The 21,382-nt window shown below is 38.7% G+C and overlaps 1 protein-coding gene across 6 annotated transcripts in view; it reads left to right on the top strand.

The window, feature by feature from the left end:
• LOC126235813 (pumilio homolog 2) overlaps positions 1 to 21,382 on the top strand; it is a 633,911-nt gene that overhangs the window by 318,281 nt on the left and 294,248 nt on the right. For all 6 annotated transcript variants that reach the window (XM_049944654.1, XM_049944657.1, XM_049944656.1 and 3 more), the window contains 3 exons: positions 4,852 to 5,042; positions 12,743 to 12,885; positions 16,363 to 16,392. In XM_049944654.1, the coding sequence (XP_049800611.1) occupies positions 4,852 to 5,042; positions 12,743 to 12,885; positions 16,363 to 16,392 (364 nt within the window). The remainder of the gene's footprint in view (positions 1 to 4,851; positions 5,043 to 12,742; positions 12,886 to 16,362; positions 16,393 to 21,382) is intronic.

Below are 21,382 nucleotides of genomic sequence, written 5' to 3' on the forward strand. Positions count from 1 at the left end.
CAAAGTTTATATTTCTTGTCCATGGATTTTAATACCTACTCCGAATTTTTCTTTCGTTTCCTTTACTGCTTACACAATATACAGATTGAACAACATCGGGGAGAGGCTACAACCCTGTTTCACTCCCTTCCCAACCACTGCTTCCCTTTCATGCCTCTCGATTCTTATAACTGCCATCTGGTTTCTGTACAAATTGTAAATAGCCTTTCGCTCCCTGTATTTTACCCTTGCCGCCTTTAGAATTTGAAAGAGAGTATTCCACTCAACATTGTCAAAAGCGTTCTCTAAGTCTACAAATGCTAGAAACGTACGTTTGCCTTTCCTTAATCTTTCTTCTAAGGTAAGTCGTAAGGTCAGTATTGCCTCACGTGTTCCAATATTTCTACGGAATCCAAAATGATCTTCCCCGAGGTCCGCTTCTACCAGTTTTTCCTTTCGTCTGTAGAGAATTCGTGTTAGTATTTTGCAGCCGTGACTTATTAAACTGATAGTTCGGTAATTTTCACATCTGTCAACACCTGCTTTCTTTGGTGGAATTATTATATTCTTCTTGAAGTCTGAGGGTACTTCGCCCGTCTCATACATCTTGCTCACCAGATGGTACAGTTTTGTCAGGACTGGCTCTCCCAAGGCCGCCAGTAGTTCCAATGGAATGTTGTCTACTCCGGGGGCCTTGTTTCGATTCAGGTCACTCTCTTCACGCAGTATCGTATCTCCCATTTCATCTTCATCTACATCCTCTTCCATTTCCATAATATTGTCCTCAAGTACATCGCCCTTGTATAGACCCTCTATATACTCCTTCCACCTTTCTGCTTTCCCTTCTTTGGTTAGAACTGGGTTTCCATCTGAGCTCTTGATATTCATACAAGTGGTTCTCTTTTTCTCCAAAGGTCTCTTTAATTTTCCTGTAGGCAGTATCTATCTTACCCCTAGTGAGATAAGCCTCTACACCCTTACATTTGTCCTCTAGCCATCCCTGCTTAGCCATTTTGCACTTCCTGTCGATCTCATTTTTGAGACGTTTGTATCCCTTTTTGCCTGCTTCATTTACTGCATGATCGCATAGTGTAAGTAATGGAAAATTCGTTTCATATTAGTTTTAAGAATCGTTGTAAAAATATTTGTTAAACTGTCCACTATACATTGTCCTTCTGCCGCGCGGGTAGCAGTGCGATGTAAGGCGTATTGCCACGGGGTGGTGTGTGTGTGTGTGTGTGTGTGTGTGTGTGTGTGTGTGTGTGTGTGTGTGTTTTGTCGTTAGCGTTGGTTAGTTTAAATTAGATTAAGTAGTGTGTAGGGACCGATGACCTTTCAATTTGGTCCCATAGAACTTACCACAAATTTCCAAATCTTTCATAGTCTGTCCAAGAAGTTCTGAAGACTGATTTTATTCCTAGTACACAAGCGACGTCAGCGCGATAACTACCGTGGCAGCGTTGAATTGACAGCTGTTAACGACGTATGTGAATTAGAAGTCTATTGTGAAAAGTCAGTGTTACTAGTGGAATCTCGCTAGTAACAAACTTTTTACTTGTATATTTTATCGACAAACAAAAATAATTAATAAATATTGAATCACACTTTTAAATAAAAGTAACATATTTTTAATCATTATTCGCATGGGTAGTCAAGCATTTACAATAAATCAAAATTTGGTACAAATTCCCCCTTAGGATGATCCAGTACTTCAAATTTGAGTTTCTGGAGCGTTTCAGCACTGTGGGCAGCAGAATGCGGACGGGCATTGTCGTGCAACAACACAGCATTTTTTGACAGCAATCCTCGGCGTTTGCTTCGAATTAAAGGTTTTAACCTGCCAGTAAGCATCTCACTGTTTATTGTTGTGCCCCTTTCCCCATAATGATCCAGTACTGGACCTAGTGCGTCCGAAAAAACCGTATGCAACAGTTTCCCTGCAGACGGTTGGGTCTTGAAATTTTTCTTGCACGGCGAATTTGGATGTTTCCATTCCATACTCTGCCGTTTACTCTCCGGCTCTTAATGATGGATCTATGTTTCGTCACAAGTAATGATCCTTTCTAAGTTGTCCCGTTCTTTACCGTAGGGATCCAAATGTTTTTGGCAGATGTCCAAGCGCGTTTGTGTATGCAACTGTGTGAGTTGTTTTGGGACCCATCTTGCACAGACTTCATGAAACCCAAGTCTGTTGTGGAAGATTTCGTAGGCTAAACCGTGACTAATTGGCAGACGATGTGCCACTTTGCCAATAGTTATTCGTCTGTCTATGAGAATCATTTCACGTGAACGCTCAATGGTTTCTTCATTCGTGGCGGCAAACGGTCGTCCGGCTCCATCATGCGTAACACTTGTGCGACCATTTCGGAATTTTTGAATCCATTCGTAGACACTCCGTTGTGGGAAAACACTGTTCCCGTACTGTACCGAAAATCTGCGATGAATTTCGGCCCCTGATACGCCTTTCGACCACAAAAAACTGATCAGTGAACGTTGCTCTTCTTTGGTGGAAATAGCGGAGCAGCCATGATTAACAGCATGGCAGCGATAGCTTGAAAATTGCAGAGATATAACAACAAATAAACAAACCCACGTACAAATGTGTCGTATGTAACAGCGCTAGAAAATTTTCTAATCTTCAAAGACGGTGTTTTTAAATTTACGCAGTGAAGAGAATTGCGTCGTACTGCTTTATGAAACTGATATCGGCATATTGACCTTCAAATTATATAAGTACGAAGAAAAACTGAGGGGCCCACTCCGTAAGGTCCTCTCGTTCGATATGGCAGTGATGATGTCCGGACCGGATGCGCTGTCTGCTTACGGCCTACAACGGGGAAAGACTCGGCATTGAATTGTGCTGCGGAGACGGTGCGGCGCGCGCGGCGTGCTGTGACAGGAACCGGCTGGCGGTCAGGCCTGGCTGGCGCTGTCAACGGCCCCGCTCTCGGCTTTGTTCTCACCGCTCACCTGCACGCCGCCTCCGCTGCTGACCTCCGATGCCCGGCTGCCAGAGACGCGTCACCCGTGTTGTATCAAGTCATGGCCACGTTAATGTGTCTCATTTTCGTTCCGCTTTCTCTACAATTTTTCCATTCCTTTTGGTGAATTTAATATGTAACTACTTTCCCGTTATGAGGTGTGTGTGTACCGCGGCTTTGTCTCCCCCGCTCCAACTTTCACCGTACCTTACTATCTTATGATGATGCGTTATGTCTGTCAGTTGCAAATGTCGTATGTAGTTTTGTAATTTGTAACTGTCGTGATTAAGAAATTTGTCGCACTTCCATAACGTCGAGGAGAAAAAATTTTAATGTGTAACTAGCCACATTGCACATATAATTGAAGAATTATTCTAATGAAAGAAAACACATGAAACGAAACTATCTCCCACCACCCAAAAGTACTTACATTCGAGCGAACATACCTATATTAAATTTTGTTTACGGGACCATTACATGTCTCTCAGTGTGCTGGTGATCGTCACTTTCCTGCACGACTCTGCAAATGTCTCCAGACGTCAAAGCAGGTATCTTAATTATTAATGCAAGTGAGAATTCAAAGCAATATCAGTGACTACGAAAGGCACAGTGAAGAAAAGCAAGTTGATCACGTCATAACTGCACATTCTGTATCAGCAGTGCTGAACGCCATGTCAGTGACACTTAGAGGTTGTCCACTGGTTTTTCAATATCATAACCCGAGTTCTGCCATGCAGAATGAAATATTGGTCTGTATACTTCCGCAGATAATTGAGTTTAAATGACAATGCATTTTCTTGATGAAGAATCTGCCACGTAGTTTTGGCTGCATGTTCCTGGAATGTAGTTTAAGTAAGTCTGTTTTTCTCTTCCTCCCCCCCCCCCCTCTCTCTCTCTCACACACACACACACACACTGATTATCCAGAACATTGTGACCACCTACCTAATTGCCTGTATGTCCACCTGTGGCATGGATAATTGCGGTGAAGCATTGAGGCCTTCGTCGGTTGCTGGAGGTAGTTGGCACCATATCCCCCCCTCCCTGACAGACGCACATGTCACCTAATTCAGGGGAGGGAGCCATGAGCTCTGACGTCACCACGTTCAGTCACATCCCAGATGTATTCGATTGGGTTCAGGTCTGGCGGCTTGGGGTGGTCTTTAAAAATACAGATAATTCTGAAAATATTTTATTCTATGGATCCTCTTTCAAAGTATGTATCTGAAGCACATGGGCAGATTCATTTTTTTTTTTATTTATGAAGAAAAGTGAAAATGAATAAAAGGGTCACATTATCATCAAATAGATCAATTTGCTTAGGGCTAGTTTTTTCAAGTAGGCTGCTTGCCTTACTTATTATCATTGTATTGTGCTTTAGTTCCTTTTGGGTGTACAATTCACAGAAGTAACAAGTTTACAAGTGTTTCCATTTTGTGTGATCTGGAAGATGCGAGAGTAGGCACAAAAAATCCACTGCTTTAATTCCAAGAGTTAATAATTTTCATAAACATTCCAAAGAGACTTGAATGGTAAGAACATCAGTTTTTGTACAGTTGAAAGAGCTATTAAATTTTCAACTGAACCAATTATAGTCATTACAAAAATTTTCACACAGTGCTTATATATGATGGCTTAGCTGATCAATCAGCAGAGTGCGCTCACAATTGAAGTTTGCATTTCATGGGTTTTAACACCGCATTGCCTCCAGTGACATTTGTGCTTACGAAGGACCCTGTTGAACAGATACAAAACAAGTAATTTGTTGTTGTGTATTTCATTATACAGCTTACACTGAACTTCACAAACATATTCTGTTTTTTAATATGTCATAATTGTATTTTTATGTAATTCTTTTCATTAATTCAGCCTGTCTTTGTTCACATTGCAGATCATGCAGTTTCCCAACCCATCACTATGGTACCTAGGAGATCAGGAAGCTTTCCTGGTAGTGAAGCAGCAAATATTCTCTCCCCCCGTTCCTCAGAAACTGGTGGTTTAGGAGTCAAAATGGTAGAATACGTCCTCGGTTCTTCACCAACTGGCAAAGACCTTGAACCTCGTATGAGAGGGCTTGTGTTGGTACGTTTATGACATTACATAAACTAGATTTCAGACACAATCCTATTATATACATATATTATGTGCAGTGTGGTTGTAACTAGTTATTTTGTGAAACTGTATAACATAACTAGCTTTTAGTAATAATATGTCTCTGATGTAAGCATGCTAGCTAATCCAGTTGCTAACAGGGGCAACATTAAATTTTGTTTCATAATTGTTGCTTGTTAGATATTGTATTCAGAACACAAGGACAAAAGTAATTCACTAACTGAGTAGATATATACATTTATTAGCAGCTTGCACGAAAATGGAAATAATCATTTTGGTTTCAGTGTTGTATGTAAGAATCACAATTATGCAATTTCATAAGTGCAGTTATTTCTTTTACAGACTGATTATGAATATTCTGAGCAAAGGGGTAAATAGTGTTGAGGAGAAAATTTCACTAGTTCCATTATGAAACCTGTTAAGTGCACACATACAGAAACATTGTAAGAAGAGAATTTGGTGAGGTGTATGAAATAGGTGTAGATTGAGAGACAGTCAAGGTGTTAAGTGAGTAACAGCAGCTCACAAGTTTATGCATTTAGTGGAAAATGGTTGTTGTTAAAAGCATGCTGACTGCATAATTTTTTCCACTGCGTCATAACAATGTCATGCGATGCCCAAGTATTGTGTATGGAACATACTGTTCATAATACATATACACAGTCGACCCTTCCAAATTAGCATAAACACCTTAACATAGGATGATCAAATTGTTTTTACGTTCTGTGAATTGTTATATACTCTTTTGAGGAACTTACTATTTCTGTAAATCAACTCTGAAAGTTATTCTGTAGACATTATCCTTGAGAATATTGAGACTAGAGTTACATAATGAGGAACATAAGCCTAACTCATGTGTGGTGACTCAGTATGAACAGGTCAGTTGGGGTCTGGAGGCCTCTGACAATCAGACAAGAATTAATTTACGTTAGCTGAATACCACAATCCATTTGAGAAGAAAGTCATCTTATGGTTCAGTATTGCTGGCCTTCTAAGTGCAAACGTGGTCATTCCAGTGCCTTGTTATTAAACGTGGAAAAACTGGATTTGTTGCTTATAATGATGATGAGACATGAACTGTATATATTGTTTTCATTCCTTGTTTACAATCACCACGTTGCCGGCCGGTGTGGCCGTGCCGTTCTAGGCGCTTCAAGTCTGGCACCGTGTGACCGCTACGGTCGCAGGTTCGAATCCTGCCTCGGGCATGGATGTGTGTGATGTCCTTAGGTTAGTTAGGTTTAATTAGTTCTAAGTTCTAGGTGACTGATGACCTCAGAAGTTACGTCGCATAGTGCTCAGACCCATTTGAACCATTTTTTGAATCACCACGTTTTTCTTGGTTGTGTATTGACAGTGAAGTACCTTTAATTCCAAAATGTACTAAACATGGTATTTTGTTCTTAGTGCACATGTGTTAAATTCTCTAAGACATTAGAGCGTTCAAGATACAGTACATCATCATTTTTTACAGGAACACAAATGGGTTTCAAAGATGTAATGGAACTGCAGAAATACATATGATGAAACAGTGCCCACTGCGTCCAGAGATCGCAGTTAATGACGACAACAATACGTCATCCACAAAAACTTGTTTCCGTTACAATGTAGAATGCGAAAGATACTCCAGTGCAGTGTTTCTGTATCAAGTGCCCTCTTCCACTGATTGATGAATGTATAGCCTGCACGTCTATTAAAGTTGAGACAGATCAGTTTAAATTAACTATATATCAAGGTACCAGCTGCACACACTCAGCAGTGCATGGAAGTGGGCACTTGTTAATTGAGGTGCTGAAAAAATGTGTGTTCTGCATTATACATCATGATGCAAAGGTGCCCATGAGCTGTGGCATTTGGCTGGTTGAGAAGGAAGTCTGCTAACTGCAGCCTCGCCATGCCACTAGTGCATCCACTCTCTCCGGGCTTGTCTGGCTGAGGTGTTTGTATTCGCTGCAGATTCTCCCAGGTAACTGCCATGTCTGCTCACTGTGGCCCCTCCACAATACATGCCTGCCCTGAACAAAGGCAGTTACATTAGGGAGCAGTTTATATTGGACAGGCTGACCTGTCCAGTTTGCTAGACTCTGCACTAGATGCCTCCAGGAGTGGCAAGAGCAAGTGACAGAACTCGACAAACAATGATGGATAATGTTGAAAGCTCAAATTTTTGAAGGGTATTAACACAAGTCCATCGTTGGCGTTTAACCCTAGAGCAGACGTGCTCTTCAATGTTAGAGAGCAGGTGCATGGTGTATTATGTACACGCTGACAAGTAGCTATTTATTGTTATTCCTTCATCATTTATTGCAGTAATTTACATCCCATCATACAGTGGTTACAAGTAACATTTAAGTTCATTCTTGACAATAGTTTCATACATTATAAATGCTAATTTATTACATTGGAATTATTTAGTTGGAGCTTAATTGTCTTAGACATCTGTTGAATGCAAACTGCTGTTCGAGAGTTGTTTCTGCTGACGAAAGCATTATATCTTCTTATTATTGTTGAGGTGTTATTCGCTCCCTTTTCACAAATTCCGTGTCTACCTTTTTTCTTCATTGGTTGCTCTTGCATACACATCTCTTGAATTTTGTAATGACACAGATACATACTAACATTATCTGGTTAGCTTGGTGTCCCTTATCTTTTGAAAATATGGCGTTTCATGAGTTGAAAATAAAGGTTCTTTAGATACATTCAATGTGGATGGATGTTTTTCGTTCTTTTCATTTGCTATCAACATCACCTGTCCATTGCTACCAGCCGTGTTCAACAATGTATACCATACAGAAATTCATTTTCTTGTCATTTGGTGTTCTTGTGGTTGTGGTTGTGGTCTTCAGTACAAGAGACTGGTTTGCTGCAGCTCTCCATGCTACACTATACTGTGCAAGCCTCTTCATCTCCTAATAACTATTGCAACCTACATTATTCCGAAGTTGCTTAGTGTATTCATCTCTTGATTTCCCTCTACGATTCTTACTCTCCACGCTTCCCTCGAGAACTTAATTGGTGATCCCTTGATGCCTCAGAACGTGTCTTACCAACCGATCCCTTCTTGTAGTCAAATTGTGCCACAGATTCCTCTTCTCCCCAATCCTATTCATTACCTCTTCATTAGTTATGTGATCTACCCATTTAATCTTCAGCATTATTCTGTAGCACCACATTTCGAAAGCTTTTTTTTTTTTTCTCTTCTTGTCTAAACTATTTATTGTCCATGTTTCACTTCCATATATGGCTACACCCCATACAATTACTTTCAGATAAGACTTCCTGACATTTAAATCTGTATTCAATGTAAACAAATTTCTCTTCTTCAGAAACGCTTTCCTTGCCGTACTCAGTCTACATTTTATATCCTTTCAACTTTTTACGATCATCAGTTATTTTGCTTCCCAAATAGCAAAACTCCTTTACTACTTTAAGTGTCTCATTTCCTAATCTAATTCACTGAGCATCACCTCATTTAATTCGACTACGTTTCATTATCCTCATTTCGCTTCTGTTGATGTTCATCTTGTATCCTCCTTTCAAGATACTGTTCATTCCATTCAGCTGCTTTTCCAGGCCTTTTGCTGTCTCTGACAGAATTACAGTGTTGTCGGCAAACCTCAGTTCTTGTTTCTTCTCCGTGGATTCTAATTTCTACTCGAAATTTTTCTTTTGTTTCCTCTACTGCTTGCTCAATATACAGATCGAATAATATCGTGGATAAGCTACAACCCTGTCTCACTCCTTTCTCAACCTCTGCTTTCCTGTCATGCCCCTAGACTCTGCATGACTGCCAACTGGTTTCTGTACAAATTGTAAATAGCTTTTTGCTCTCTGTATTATAGCCCTGCCAGTCTCCATCTAGCTCTTGATATTCATATAGGTGGTTCTCTTTTCTCCAAAGGTCTCTTTAATTTTCCTGTAGGCAGTATCGATCTTACCCTAGTGATATATGCTTCTACACCCTTACATTTGTTCTCTAGCAATCCCTGCTTAGCCATTTTGCACTTGTCGATCTCATTTTTGAGACGTTTGCATTCCTTTTTGGCTGCTTCATTTACTGCATTTTTGTATTTTCTCCTGTCATTAATTAAATGCAATATCTCTTCATTGCCTAAGGATTTCTACTAGACCTTGTCTTTTTACCTATTTGTTTCTCTGCTGCCTTCACTATGCCATCTCTCAAAGCTACCCATTCTTCTTCTACTGTGTTTCATTTCCCCATTTTTATCAGTCGTTCCCAAATGCTGTCTCTGAAACTCTCTACAACCTCTGGTTCTTCCAGTTTATCCAGGTCCCATCTCCTTAATATCCTGCCTTTCTTCAGTTTTAATCTACAATTCATAACCAATAAATTGTGGTCAACAGTCCACAACTACCCATGGAAATGTCGTACAATTTAAAACCTCGTTCCTAGATATATCCTACCATTATATAATCTGTCTGAAACCTTCCAGTGTCTCCAGGCCTCTTCCATGTGTACAATCTTCTTTCATGATTCTTAAACCAAGTGTTAGCTATGATAAAGTTATGCTCTGTGCAAAATTCTACCAGTCAGCTTCCCTTTTCATTCCTTACCCCCGGTCCACATTCACCTACTACTTTTACTTCTCTTCCTCTTTCTCTTTCTCTTGCTTTTCCTCTTCCTTCTCTTTCTCTTCCTTTTCCTACAGTCATGTTCCAGTCCCCCATGACTATTAAATTTTTATCTTTCTTAACTATCTGAATAATTTATTTTATCGCATCATACATTTCTTCAATCTCTTCATCATCTGCAGAGTTAGTTGTCATATAAACTTGTACTACTGTGGTAGGCGTGGGCTTAGTGTCTATCTTGGCTGCAATAATGCGTTCACTATGCTGTTCATAGTAGCTTATCCGCATTCCTATTTTTTTTTATACATTATTAAACCCACTCCTGCATTACCCTGTATTCACCTGACCAGAAGCCTTGTTCCTCCTGCCACCATACTTCACTAATTCCCACTATATCTAACCAACCTATCCATTTCCCTTTTAAAATTTTCTAACCTACCTGCCCCATTAAGGGATCTGACATTCTATGCTTAGGTCTGTAGAATGCCAGTTTTGTTTCTCTTGATAATTATGTCCTCCAGAGTAGTCCCCACCCAGAGAACTGAATGGGGGACTATTTTACCTCTGGAATACTTTATCCAAGAGGGTACAGTAAAGCTGCATGCCCGTGGGATAAATTTCAGCTATAGTTTCCCCTTGCTTTCAGCCGTTCGCAGTACCAGCACAACAAGGCTGTTTTGGTTGATGTTACAAGGCCAGATCAGTCACTCATAAAGTCCGTTGCCACTGCAGCTACTGAAAACGCTGTTGCCCCTCTTCGGGATTCACACATTTGTCTGGCCTCTCAACAGATTCCTCTCCATCATGGTGTTACCTACGGTACGACTATCTGTGTCGCTGAGGCATGCAAGCCTCGTCACCAACGGCATGGCCTGTGGTTCGTGGGGTACTGAATATTTATTGCACATTGGATCAGCAGTATAAAACCCACCCTTTATGTTATTATAATCTAATATATAATGTAAGGTTTCTTTGTATCCTCCTGTACTGTTCTTTCATTGTGCATTGTGGAAGTGAGTACAATACATTTGTTACGTTTAGGTACATACTGTACTTCAGTAATTTCTTTCTGGTATCTAAAAACTTATGAACTAATTTCTCTGTTCATTCTTGTTGGGCAGCAACTCGGATGGAATTTATTTTTCATCCTTTCTAAGAGTTCATACATAAAAGATTGTGTTTTGCCGCAGAGAGAGAGAGAGAGAGAGAGCTAGTATACCAGTTATCTGTTGTCACATTCGTATTTATGCCTGTTAATCAGCTCTGTTAGTCTACACACAATGTCAAATGGTTCATTAGAAACACAAAATAGTTCTTTTGGCTCTTTGCCACAATACACTTCCAACTAACCAGTGTTTAACATCACTCAGAGCAAATATTTTGATGACATATTCAGCTGATTTGTTGCCAGTGTATTGTATGGAGCTGCAACCACCTCAGAATGCTTCTAGTTTCTTGTCAGTAGTAACATATTCTCAAAGATTTTAACTGATCATGCAGTTTTTCACAAATGCATACAGAATGCTCCCAATAGCTACTAACCTGTGTTTTGCGTCTCATATCCTTAGTTTCTTTAGCACCAAACCTACTAGTCTCAGAAGCAACAAAAATATCTTGTAACTCTTGCAGGATCTCAAAATAATCATTCTTGTTCGATCATTTCACCAAAATTACGATGAATTTCTGTGGTTTTCCGCCTTGAGGCCAGTCAAATAAAGTATGACTACTACTCTCGAAACATCAATTTAATCTGTCATCTTAGCATGCCTATTTCTATGAATGAATACATTCATAAAATGCTGATGTTCGTCTTTCATATCTATACTTACAATTAAATTGTTTTTACAATATTGTATGCTACCATTTTAGGGCCTGGAAAGATATTGATTTTTTTTTTTCCCTCACTGGTACACAAGATGTCTTTCTATGCATATCTATTTTATTTGTTGCCCCTACCAAAAAAATATACAATCTTTAGTATCAAAGAAAGATAATTTCTCGTCACACTCAATTTCAATCACTATTGTGACTACCTGGTAATATCACTTGATCCCCTCTACTAGAAAACAAATCATCAATATCTCCTCAGTGGTCGTCTTCCCTAAGCATCTCTAAAAGAATCCGTTTTAATTCCTCCTCTGTCAAGTATTTTGTGGCACGAAAATTAGAAACATGAAATACTGTTATCATATAATGCAGTATAATAATAGAAGTGTAGAATATACTGCTCTTCTTCTTCTTCTTCTTCTTCCTCTTCTTCTTCTTTCCCACATGGCTTCATGTAAATGTAAAAGACATAATGCTGACAATTCGAAATTTTAAGTTCCAGGAATAACTTACCGTTATCCTTGACTTGTTGATGCTGTTGCGTGTGACCCGTTGATTCATTCGCCTTGTTTAACTAAACATAAGTTAAACAATGACCAGAAAGGTGTCAGCAATTACAAGGCTTGGCATTTTTCCAGTAGAGGACAGATGATTACTGTGGTTTATAAAATACACCAGTGTGCCCCCTCTATGGTTAATACAACAAACCAATAGTGAAAAACTCAAATGATCATGCTGTTTTGTTGGGAAAAGTTCTGGTTAGTCTTCAGGTGTAGGCTTATTTTAGTGTACAGTAGTTAACACGGTACCCATTTCAGTTCCAATAGGCACAACATAAACTGTCTTACACACACACACACACACACGGTGAGTGTGTGTGTGTGTGTGTGTGTGTGTGTGTGTGTGTGTGTGCCAGTTTGTGTTTAGCAGAGAACAGATATGGCTGTAGTGCTGATGTCTGTGTACCCTTTCATTGTTTCATTGGTGAATCTTGAAATGGTACATGACCCTTCTACGAACACTACTGCTCCTATGCCTGCGTTGAATGATTGAATTACAAAACCGAGCAAGATGGCTCTTTTATTAAGGCATTAGGATCTTCACAAGTTGTCGGCTAAAGTGGACTGTTTTGATGGAAGTAGTGTCATTTTTGATCTTGTATTAAGTTTCTAATTCTAGAAATTAACTTTTATTGCCAGAATGATAAAGATTGTTTAGTTTGGTCACAAGGATATTCAATTTCTTTTTAGAATCCAAATGACAGTGAAAAGAAAGAAAAAGATAAAGCCCCGTCTCCGTTTGAAGCAGGCAAGAAGGACGTTGAAAATGGGAACAACCCACAGCCTAATGGAATCGTACAGAATGGACTTGGAGACGATGACAAAGGATTTAAGTAAGTATCATAATATTGGCTGAGGAAGATGAGTATGTGTAAAAAGGCATTTTTCTATTGTCACACACATAGGATTGTGTCCTTATGTTTTTACTATTTCTTTGTTCAGTTTTGTTTTTTTTGGTCCTCATATTAATGATATCAGTTTTTTAATAATTTTGTGATCTTAAAGTTCTTACGGAACAGACAATTTTTCTCAAAAGCTTCATTCATATCTGGTTCAGATTGCAAAATTGTAGGATGGATTAAGTGCAAAGATGCATGTAAGTAAAAAATGTTTTGCAGATACATAGAATAATTTTTGGTAACTCTTTTCTTGATTAGTATATGCAGTACAATCTCTGTGTATTCTTCTTTCTTCCAGTGCTACCATGAAAATTTCGTTTGTATTTGAAATTTCTGCTGCTTTCATACGAGCTTATTTTTACTGAATGGTGCATAATGTTAAATCAAAGCCATACAGTGTACATCTGCATGTTATAAAGAATGCTTTGTAATTAAAAAAAAAAAAATGATTTCCACAATGGCAAATGTTTTCTGCTTCAACACAGTCTAAAGTGAAATACACTGCTGTGTTTGCAGCTTCCATATTATATCACTACACATGTATTATTGTAGATACGCTTTCATCTGCTGGATTCAGAACACATTAATCCATATTATATTGAAGACCTCACATTGTCTCCATTAAGTTTCTTCTTTTTGCTGTTGTTTTTTCTATGATGATCATCTTTCTGGCTGTAACGTGAAAATGGCGAGCCATCCAGTATTTTAGTGAATTTTGAAGTGTGTATTTTGAAGAATGTAAGCATAAAAATCAGATTCAGTAACAAAACAGCTTTACTGCAGGACTCTACATCAGTCCTAATAGAGCTTCGAGTCCATCAAAAGGCTCCCAATATGGACTTCAATCAGTCAACTACAGCTTTTTTGTTCCCCATTCAGCTGCACTTAGTTCATTTGCCATTGTTCCATTTGCAATAAAGTATGTGCGTTATATCCAAGAAACGATCTTTGATTAATTTGTAAATGCTATAAACTTTTTCATGTGTTGTGTGAAGTGAAAAACATGTTGCATTGACAAGCTAATATGGTATGGAATGTAACTCTTGCTACAGATATTGCCTGCCAGCTTTTTTTGTATGTACTATAACATTTATTAGATTCGCTAGCTCTTACTAAACTGAATGTACAGATTGAAAGAGAGAATCCTGAGAGTCCATCAGATATCTGTACATGTATTAACCACTCAATACAATTTGTTTCTGCCTTCTTCATTAAGACTTTCATTCCACAATTTGTTTTATTGTTATTCTTCTTTCTAATCAGTGAGATAATCTTTGCCATTAACAGGGTTAAATACATTGTATTACTAATTTCTTCATGTAATCATGATAGCAATCAACATAATATAATTGAGACTAAGGCCGGTATTACACTACGAAATTTCTTTGTCAAAGATTTGATCAAATATTTGTCAAATATATTTGACAAAGATCTTTGATGTGGCGCTAAAAAGGGGTATTTTACACTGTCATCATATTTTTTGTCAAAGTTCAAGATGGCTGACAACAACAACTTATTATTAACTGCAGCAGTTGCATGTACCACAATTGCACTATTTGCACATGCGGAAGAGAAGAGGGGGGGGGGGGGGGAAACGTACCTGTGTCTGTGTGAAGCCGTGGGTTTTACGACGATACGATAAAAGCATTCAACAAAACTTGTTATGTGAGCTTTAGTGGAGGAAGTCAAGTTGTACATCAATTACTTAAGAATGGATGAGCATACATTTCTGTGTATATGCTCTGTGAAGTATATCTTCATATCACAAAACACAATACTCACTTAAGAACTGCTATATCTGCAGGAGATAGTTATGTTAGGTTAGTTCTCCAAACTTCTTAATCTGGTTTTGTATTCAAGTTGTAAAGTGCCTTATCAGCTTCATACATCTCTATTAATTTTGTAGTTGCTGCTACACACCAATTGTATTTACTGGCAATGTTTATAAAAACACTACAGATGACAGAACGCTGCAGCGATGCTAGCACTTCACATGGTATCATGTCACATTGCAGTGAACAGAAGACAAGTGACTTCTTTGATCAAATGTACAGCGAGGCCCCAGATTTGATCAAATATTTGACGGCATTTGACCAAGTTCCCTATTATGCCATCAAATTTCTGTGACAAAGATATTGGACAAAGAAATTTGATAGTATAATACCTGCCTAAGAAACACTCGTCTACTTTCTTATGTTAATGGACTGATGAGGCGAAGCATTATGACCTTAGCCAGCTAGTGTGAAATTGAATGGCACCTGGTGGCTTTGCAGGCATATGATACAGTACGGAAAGTACTGGCATATAAACAGAGCAGATGTATGGGGAATCTTTCTAATCATCATGGGCCACAAATAGTGGAAATCACTGACATGCAAAGAGTAGATTGTTATGGACTGGTACTTGCGAACAAGCATCCCACATATGGCTAAACTATTTGACTGTTTGCGGGCTACTGTCATGAGAATCTGTGGAAAGTAATTGAAGGATCGTGAAACGACAAATAGGTAACGAAGTGTTGGACATTCCCAGCACATCATAAATGTGGAGGTCAGAGGTTTGCTTAATCTGTAAATTAGGATAGACAGGCATCTAATAACAGAGTATTATGTTGAGTGTCAGATCACACCATTTGGCTCGTATTATTGAATTTGGAACTGTGCAGCTCCCCTACATGTTCCAATGTTCACCCAGTGATGTTGTCAATTAAGACTGAAGTGGGTGTGGGGTAATTGAAATTAAACTGTGAATTGATGGAAATTTTTCATGTAGTCACATTTCTTTATATACCTGGGCTATCATGGTGTCCAGATAAGTCATCATCCAGGTGTGGCTGATTGAAATGTGCCACACCACAAGTATAGGCCAATGGGAACAGAATTACGTAGTATTCACCCAGGTTTGAATAAGACCTGTGGGGGCAACAAAAGGCACCATGATGACAGTGGAATATGTGAATGCTATTACAGATCTGCATTACTTCATGCTTGATGTCAGTACTGCATATGACAGCACCTTTCAGCACGATAACTGCAGTGTCAAAGGCCCAGAATTGTGAGTGTTAAGAGGAGCACGATAGTGGAATCAGTTTGATGTCGTGGCCACCGTGTTCACCTGATCTGAATCTAGCAGCACACATCTGGGATGACAAGGGTTACTAGCTTGGTGCACACAAACTCCTAGCCCGTAATTTATGGAAATTATGTGACCTCTGCATAGATGTCCAATGCTACTTACCTCTGGGAACCTACCAAGGACTTGTTGAATCAAAGCCATGCAGGGTCACTGTGGTTTTGTGTTCTACAGTTGAATCAATGTCTATTAAGCAGCAAGTGATAATGTTTTGGCTCATCAGTGTGTGTATGTAGTAAAGTATGTACTTTTCCTTAACTGTTGCTCTTTCTTTTACAGGTACAACAAGGACCAGTACTCATTAGCAAGGTGAGATGAAATTTCCAAAATGGAAAATACAATGAAAATACTGTGGTATGAAGATACTCTTAATTTTTATCGAAAATATCAGTAATATTTATGTAGTTCTCATTTGAGAGTGTAGTAACATGAACTATGTTGCATTTTCTTGTTGGAGACTATCAGTTCCCTTTAGTTCCAAGCATAAGGCTTGTAAGAAAATGTCATATTTTCTCTAGATGTAAACTGCATTGCAGCGTTGTCCAGAAACAGTCATAATTAGCTCCTTTTTCTTTTTAATTATGCATGCACCTGTTTTCTTTCAAAGAAAATTCTGTAGTGCAAGATTCACTACAGTGTAATGATTAAGCAGGTGATACTTGTAAGATTTTCTTCACAGTAGGCACCACAGTAAAAAAGTTATTAAAAGAAATGGAGAAATGTCACCACCTTACTACTTGTGATGGTGTAACTTGCCAACTAGAAGATCCAGCAAGCCTATTTAATTGGAGCGCACTACTAATGTTGGTCTAAACCACTGGTTGTCCACAACAGTTGTTAATCTTCTTTTTGTATTATTCATCCAGTATTCTAATTAATCTTGCACACTTAAAATTAATTCAATTGCATAGATAAATAGTTGAGTCTGGGACATCGTTTTAATTTGCCAGGAAGTTGCACACATAAAGACATACAATTTTGCAGGTTTTTATAGCCAGCAGCTCGTTCTTGATACAGCAATTTTTAAGCATGAGGCAGAGGGACGAAGGAAAAGGACTGCCGAGGTTTAGGATATGGAAAGAATTCCATTATCCTCCCTATTTCCTAAACCTCGGTATTATTTTTCTTTCATTCCTTTCCCTTTCTTTTCATACCTTTCTGTCAGGAGTAGAAGCCACTGGCTCCAAAAACTTGTGCATTTCCATATCTGTTATGTGTTTTCTCCTGTCACTGCTAGGCGAATAGTCCTTTCCTTTTCTTTTTGTTTCCCCAAATTACATTACATTTTCAGACATTGATTATTTTTGTCTGGGCATGCTGGAAAGTAATGCCTCCGAATCGTATATGTAAAAACTCAAAGTATTTTAAATGAAACAAATGTTATTAACATTAGACATGTCTACGTAATTATTTTCAGTGAACACAGCAGCTGCTTCTTCATTTATTCAAAAGTAAAAGTTTTGTCAAATTACAGTCTTTCTGATGCTGGCTGTGCGTTTGTTTATATCATTATGGTATAAAGTTTGCCTTTGTTCATGGAGCCACAATCTCACCTCTGCTTATACCACTTCATCACAAGCAAAGTGAAGTCTCTGAAAGTGTTCTTTAAGTTTCGGAAATGGGTGAATATTGGATGGAGCCAAGGCAGGAGGATGATCGAAGTCAGTGAACCCAAGGTGTCAGATTGTTTCAGATGCCACAGCACTCGTTTGTAGTGTGGCATTGTCATGCTGAAGGAGAGGGTACTCCATGTGTGGAAAAACTCTTTGAGTTTTAAGCACTATTGCAGCATGCCCTCATATTAAAATTAATTCAGTTAGTTAATAAACTTTTTATGTAACAATCTATACAATATCTCATATAACATTTTATTGTGCATTGTATGACAGCAGTTGCTTCTTCATTTGTTCTAATGTACAAGATTTTTCAAATTATGGTCTTTCTGTGGTTGACAGTGTGATATTTATACATTACTTTGGACTTCGATTCAGAGCTATGAGTGGTTAAAACTTCCTTCACCCTGTTTTAATGGAATATTGTAGCCTTGTGATTGGACTTCAGCCATTTGTATTAATTATCCATTGTGCATTTTTTATTACTGTACACCAGTGAGTGTCTGCGCTTAAACAGGTGTTAAAGTATAGACATTGCTGTGCCAGAGCTTTAATGTTTACACCCATCCCCTTTTATGTTGCAACACATAAGCAGAAATTGTTTACTTTCTTTATGTTTGGTTCATCTGGATTACTATTGCAAAAATCTAATGTTCCTGTAGAAAGATAACCATTTGCTCCTAAGTTTGTCATCAAATGACAGTTTTGGTAGAGGAGCTATCATTACTGTAATCAAACTACTTGGTGAATTTTTTCACCTCCAAGGACATTTCGTTGTTGATTATGTACTGAATAGATTTCTGCATTGATGCTTTAAATGATCATAAACCATGTTATTTAAACAGAATGCAGTTAGTGCATTTTGATCTTTGTGTGTATTACTAGCATTCACCTGTGTTGGTGTGTGACAGAAAACATAATGTACTAGGATTTAGTTAATGCGAGGGAAACATACTCACTTAGGTTCTACTCCACTGGGATATTTTGCAATAAAATGATTGTGCAGTAATGAAATGGTTACTCTGGCAAGGTAATGAACTAGCTTCTCAAGAATGTACTATTAACACACTACTTACCTTCCTCCATGCTTCCTCTCCATTTTGTACAGGGGTTGTACTGATAATTAGAGAAATTATATCATGGTCTGTAGTATAGGGATAACAGTTTCCTTCTAGCATCTGTAGGCTGAAATGTTATGTTGGTGCACCAAGTGTAGTATAAAGTATTCTCCATTCACAATTCTGTGACTTCCAGATATCTGTCTGCATTTAGATGACGTATCCACCCCAAAGTCTTTGACACAGACGAAATCGAGTCATTACTTCAATTTACATTGGTCAAAAATTGGAAATAGCCATTCTCACTTCAGCATTTAATGACTGTTTACAAAGAAATCTTCGAACATTTGAAGAAGAATCCAGTTAGTGATAAAGAGGATCAGGCAGTGATTAAACTGCTGGCCTCATGTTTGGGAAACTAAGATTGAAATTGCTGCCCTACTTCAGATTTATTGTGTTTTACCTATATTGCTTAACGCTATAGTTGATTTCCTGTTTGTCCTTTTTCAGTATGTGTTCATGCTCCATTTTGAGTGACCTCAATGGTGTTGGGTAGTGTTATAGTTTTCCTTACTTCCTCCAAATAGTAATTAAAGAAGAAGGAAAGCAGGGTAGCAAGCATTTCTACATTTAATTAATTCTTTAACTTCTTCCTTAACAGTGTATGCCACAGTTAGGAGGAACTAGAGAAAAGATGAGCTCATTGTGCTGCATAGTGAAGCACTTTCAAATTCTCTTATCAGTTTAGCTTAGAGGGATTATTTGCCTGACACCTTATTTCATTATCAAATGCAAACCGTGTTTTATATGCAGCTGACACTTCTTAGCATCACCAACTTGACATCATAAATATAAGGCAACAGAAACACACATGTTAGGTACCAGCCCCACCAATCAATTCCGCATGAAAATTTGAGGCATAATTCTAATAGTATGCAGTTATGGGCTTCTGAAAGTACAGCTTTTAAACTCTTGTGTGCAGAGTTTGTCACTTGCTCTGCCCCAGTACAGCCTCCTAATGCCCAAGCGCAATGTATTGTAGATTGGCATGATAATGAGAGCTCTGTTCTTTGAGGAATGTTGGAAGCTGAAGAGGTGGGAGAAGATGGACACACTTGTCCAGTGTGTTTCGAAATTTTGTTCAAGAACACATTACTTCATGTGAAGAATAGTAAGTAATGTGAATAAATGGTGTGCAAACCTCACTCGTACATACATTCAGTGTGAACCCTTAAATAGTAACCTCTGTTTTTTATTGTATATTTGGATTCCCCGTGAAAAAGTATGTAAATTTGTATGAAACATTTCTTTGTTTCATTATAGATGATGCTGTAATATGCACACATGAATATGGGGTGACACTTGTTGCAAAACAGTAATATATCTCACAAAAATACACATCTGATTAGGAAAATCAAAGTACATTATTTGATATTTGGGACACCATCTACCCTCTTGAAATGCATTCTTAGACCTCATTTAGCATTATCTAGGTACGACGACATGGACGAGTAGTAACGTGTTCCCTTCGGGGGTGCTTAATTTTGGTGAGTCCCCCTTTCACTATCTCGCAGTGCTTGTTTACTGAGAGTCCCCTTGCCTCTCACTGTCTCGGGGTGCTTAATTACTGAGAGTCTCCTTGCCTGTCACAAGTGTTTAGTGCACAAATGCTTTTAGTCAGCCCCACAGGAAAAAATTGGCAGAAGTCAAATCGGGTGAACGTGGCGATCTTGTTTGAGGGCTTCCTTACCCATTCTATTGACCCGGATAATTCAGAAAATGGTTCAAATGGCTCTGAGCACTATGGGACTTAACGCCTGTGGTCATCAGTCCCCTAGAACTTAGAACTACTTAAACCTAACTAACCTAAGGACATCACACACATCCATGCCCGAGGCAGGATTCGAACCTGCGACCTTAGCAGTCGCGCGGTTCCGGACTGAGCGCCTAGAACCGCTAGACCACCGCGGCCGGCGGATAATTCAGATTCAGAACTTATCGAGCTAGTCGTTAATGATGCCCTTGCCCTCCATCATGTGGAAACCATACATCCAGTCTCATTTGAAGTAGAACATCATCCATTACTATGTGTAAAACTTTATCCACAACTTAGCTGTACATTTGACCAGTCGGACTACTTTCTATGAAGTGTGGGCCAATTTCCGGTGTACATAAAATACCGCACCAAACGTTAACACGTCATGGATGTTGGTGTTCAACTTTTCATACCAAATGGGGATTCTCCACTGACCAATAATGCATATTATGTCAATTCACTTCAACACAATTTGTAAAATTTGATTCATTGGAAAAAAGTATATGTGAAATGAACTTGTCATTGACTGCCAGTTGTTCCTGTATTCAGTTACAGAAGTTGAGGTGATTGTGCAGTTCTCGATGCAGCGCTAAATGAAATAGATGTCATTTGTGTGCATGCAATATGCGTAGAACACTTCTTTGGAAAATTCCTGAACCTCGCGCAATTTGCCAAGACCTAGTATGAGGATTTGCAGCAACCGCAGCTAAAACATTCACTGTGTTCTTTCCTTTGTCGCAGGCCGCTGTCAGACTCTTTCTCTAGGTTTAACACTTTCCATTTCACCAAACAGGTGGACAATTCTGCCAAAC

Source organism: Schistocerca nitens, chromosome 2 (genome assembly GCF_023898315.1).
Source record: "Schistocerca nitens isolate TAMUIC-IGC-003100 chromosome 2, iqSchNite1.1, whole genome shotgun sequence".
NCBI classification, from domain to species: Eukaryota; Metazoa; Arthropoda; class Insecta; order Orthoptera; family Acrididae; genus Schistocerca; species Schistocerca nitens.